At 34.3% G+C, this 3,669-nt stretch overlaps 1 protein-coding gene across 1 annotated transcript; it reads right to left on the reverse strand.

Annotated features, from left to right (window-relative positions):
* Positions 1-2,022: 2,022 nt before the first annotated feature.
* Positions 2,023-3,450, reverse strand: LOC143579150 (1-aminocyclopropane-1-carboxylate oxidase 5-like). The gene is made up of 3 exons (XM_077062534.1): positions 3,046-3,450; positions 2,733-2,962; positions 2,023-2,623 (listed from the first exon to the last, which is right to left on the reverse strand). The coding sequence occupies exons 1-3, from the start codon at positions 3,145-3,147 to the stop codon at positions 2,023-2,025; spliced, it is 933 nt and encodes a 310-aa protein (XP_076918649.1). The 5' UTR covers positions 3,148-3,450.
* Positions 3,451-3,669: the final 219 nt, after the last annotated feature.

Raw genomic sequence — 3,669 nt, forward strand, 5'->3', positions numbered from 1 at the left:
AAAAAAAAAACCGGTTAACCGGTTAGACCGGTTATTAAAAACCGGTTATAAAAAACCGGTTTAATAACCGGTTCTAACCGGTTTTTAAACCGGTCCAAACCGGTTTGGCCGGTTTGAGTTTTCAGCAATAAAAACCGGTTAATAACCGGTCCGGTTATTAACCGAACCGGTTTTTTTCTGGATAAAAAAAACCGGTCCGGTTAATAACCGAACCGGTTTTTTCAAAAAAACCGATTTGTGCACCTCTAGTTCGAGCCCCACTGCACCCGGTTTTTTTGTATATTTTTTTATTATTCTTTTCCTTTATTTTACCTTTATAAATATCAACTAATAAATATTATTTTTCTTAAAACCGAACCTCTAAGTCTTACAAAACCCGATTTTTTATAGCTTTATAATTTTAGAAACCTTTGTAATAAACTTAAATCGTTCATAATAAATCTCATTTTAAAACTCCACGTTAATTTATTTATATTACATAATATTTATTTTATTTATCAAAAATAATAATAATAATAATAATAATAATAATAATAATAATAATAATAATGAGGATTAAATACTAATAATAATAATAATAATAATAATAATAATTAAACGTTAATAAAATACAAAAAAAACGATCGACGATGATAAGATTAATTACACATTAATTACCTCATCGAGACTCAAGATCTGCTGTATTAGTTGTCATTTATAGTTAACTCTCTTTATCGTTAACAATTAGGATTAATTGTCGGCAAACCTCGAGGAGCTTGATCGTTTCCGTCCAAGCTTTTTCTTTTATTATCTCATTCTCGTTTATCCACTTGATAAGGTAAGTAAATTCACATCCCCCTTTTTACCGCTTTACAATTTTGGGGGCGTTATGCGTTCACAATTAAATTATTGTTTTCACTACGATTCCACTATACGCGTAATTGAAATTACTCGATTAGTTGATATGTGCAAATGTGAATATGTGTTTACTTTATGTTGGTTGGTATCCTCATCCTCATCCTCATCCTCATTAGTATGATCATACGCCGTCGAATTAGCTCGTTATCAAAATAATTCGAGTGAAAAGACAACTTTTATTTATTGTTATACTAGTTGTAGTGATTTACAATTATCGCACGGAATTGTCATTTTATTATTATATATACTCAAAATCGTGGTTTACTTGCTCAACTTTATGTTGACAAAATATATATTTTCACGCATGGCCACAGGTAGCTTTATCGGATGAATCAAGTATTGGAAGTAGATGAGACATTAGGTTGCTTGATGATGGAAGAACACTTTTCTTGTTTTAAATTATTTATCATCGATTTGTAACGTTATTGTTAAGACGATGTTTGTGCTTTTGAAAATTGATATATGAATGAATAATTTAGATATTGACACGTGTATTTTACTTAGTGTCTTCTGACCTATGATACAATCAATGTCTCGCCCCGGCATGTTTCGCCGTAGGTTGGGGTGTGACATGATGCAAGGTTTGAGTTTTCTAATTCAGTCAATACCACAAATTTGATATCATGTCATGTGCAGCTGGTTGAAAATTTACTTAAGTCACCTAAGATTCCTAAAATAAGTAAAGTACACTAAGGACAGCTACATTGACTAGTATATAATATTAAATATTGTATTGATTCTGTAGGCAGGTCAGAATACACACAATCAGAACAAGATAAACATGTCCATGCTTATGATTGCATTACACCTAATATTTGTGGGCATTATCTGGTTGCCCATGTTATTTACAGCTCTTCTGGTTCCTTGAATCTGTTAATCCATAAACAAACATACGAAATAATAAAAATAAGCCTTCTTAAAACCCATAGTTACACAGGTGTACTTAGTAACAACTTTTAAGTAGAATTTTTTTTTAATATGCATTCTTTTGAAAATTAAAGCAACTATTACGACAGAGAGGCAGGTAAGCGGGCAACAAGCTGAGCCGCCACCCCCTTTTGAAAATTAAAAAAATTCACATTCAATACATTGAATAACACACTCGGACTTCCGGTTATGTGTTAGTTAAACCGTTCTTACTGCTTCAAATCGTGGTTCTTTTGGGAGAAACTTTTGTTCAGTGTATATGGACATATAGTCACCAAACACAAACTTTGGGTAGCCAAGCTGGTTAACCCTTTTGTTCTCTTTATCGACGAGTTCGGTTGCGGGTGCAATAGTTGCTTTATAAGATGGGTTATAGAATGATGCTATTGATCTCCTAGTTCCGTTGGACTTAGCTTCAACCCTATGCCAGACACTCTTGTATCTTCCATTGCTCAGAACTTCTATCTGATCACCTGTATTGATCACAATTGAATTCGGGACCGGTTGAACATCGATCCACTTCCCATCTTTAAGAATCTCAAGGCCATCAACCTCATCATCCTGGAAAAGAAGGATGATCCCTCCAGCATCAGTGTGAGCCCGCAAACCCTTCACCATTTCCGGATGAGGACATGCTGGATAATGGCTAACTTTCGTACCGAAAAACGCCTTTTCAGCATCTCCACCATTTAAAACCTTCTTGATGTACCCCTTTGGTATCCCCAAATTTTCATCCATCAGTTCCATCACCATCTCCGCCAGTTTCCTCAATTCGGTTCGGTATTCCATCATGGTTTCCCTATTCGTTCATTAATTCATTCATTTACATGTTAGATTTGAATTGAAAAACATTAATCAGCTTAAACATGATTAGTGATATATAGAATGTAGTATCAGTTAGTGTTTACTTGAATCCTGGGGTCTTTTGTGGCCAATCATAATCATCTGAAAGAAGAAACACATCTTCCCAATCGATGTTTTCGAGTTTGTCTCCGCTTTTCTGGTGAAATAACTCGTTCAACCGTTTAACGGGTGTTGAGTTCTTGTAAAAGTCTTCTTCCCTCTCCATCTTATAGCACTCTGAGCTTACCTTTTTCACCCTCTCAAGAAGATCTGCTGGAATTCCATGATTCACCAACTATATACAAGTGGTTTTTAGATATTGTCTATAAATAAATACACATAAATACATGTTAATGTGGTCTTATGAATGGTTGGTACCTGAAAGAATCCCCATTCTTCACATCCATTAGCTATTTGCGCCATTGTAGTGGCTCGTTCTTCGCCATTGAGTTTCGAGAAATCAATCACCGGGATCGGCATTATTCTAATGAGAACTAAAGGTTGATATGTGTTGTATTTTGAGTATGATGGGGTACGGAAAGTTTGTTATGTTAAGGAGGTATTTATAGCCTTTGTTTGTCTCATCATATATGAATAATGTCAACTCTTTGATATATTATAATACTTGGTTAGCAAAAGGTATCTGATTGAGCTGGTACCAAGAGAAGGTTGTTAATTGAGTGTAAATGATGTTCAATACTTTATGGAGGTTGAGGTTGATGATAACTTAAAAAAATACTGAAATTATTTTTCTACCCTTAACCAACACTTAAATGGGACCCTTTGAGAAGATCAAGATTTGGTTGACCTAATACGAATGAGATGTAAACAAAGGACTTTTTGTTTAGTGTTGTGGGACATGGATAAATATGGAGAAAAGAATGGAAAACTTTCTTAATTGGGCGATATGGAATGGGTAAATCACAAAATGAAAAAATGGTAGAAGAAGTGAGGAAAAAAGAAAGCACAACTACCACTAACTTAGTGAATCTACGACAAGCT

The sequence above is a fragment of the Bidens hawaiensis genome, unplaced genomic scaffold, assembly GCF_021521415.1.
Source record: "Bidens hawaiensis isolate Kalapana, Puna unplaced genomic scaffold, B.hawaiensis_p1.1 tig00029616_1, whole genome shotgun sequence".
Lineage (NCBI taxonomy): Eukaryota > Viridiplantae > Streptophyta > Magnoliopsida > Asterales > Asteraceae > Bidens > Bidens hawaiensis.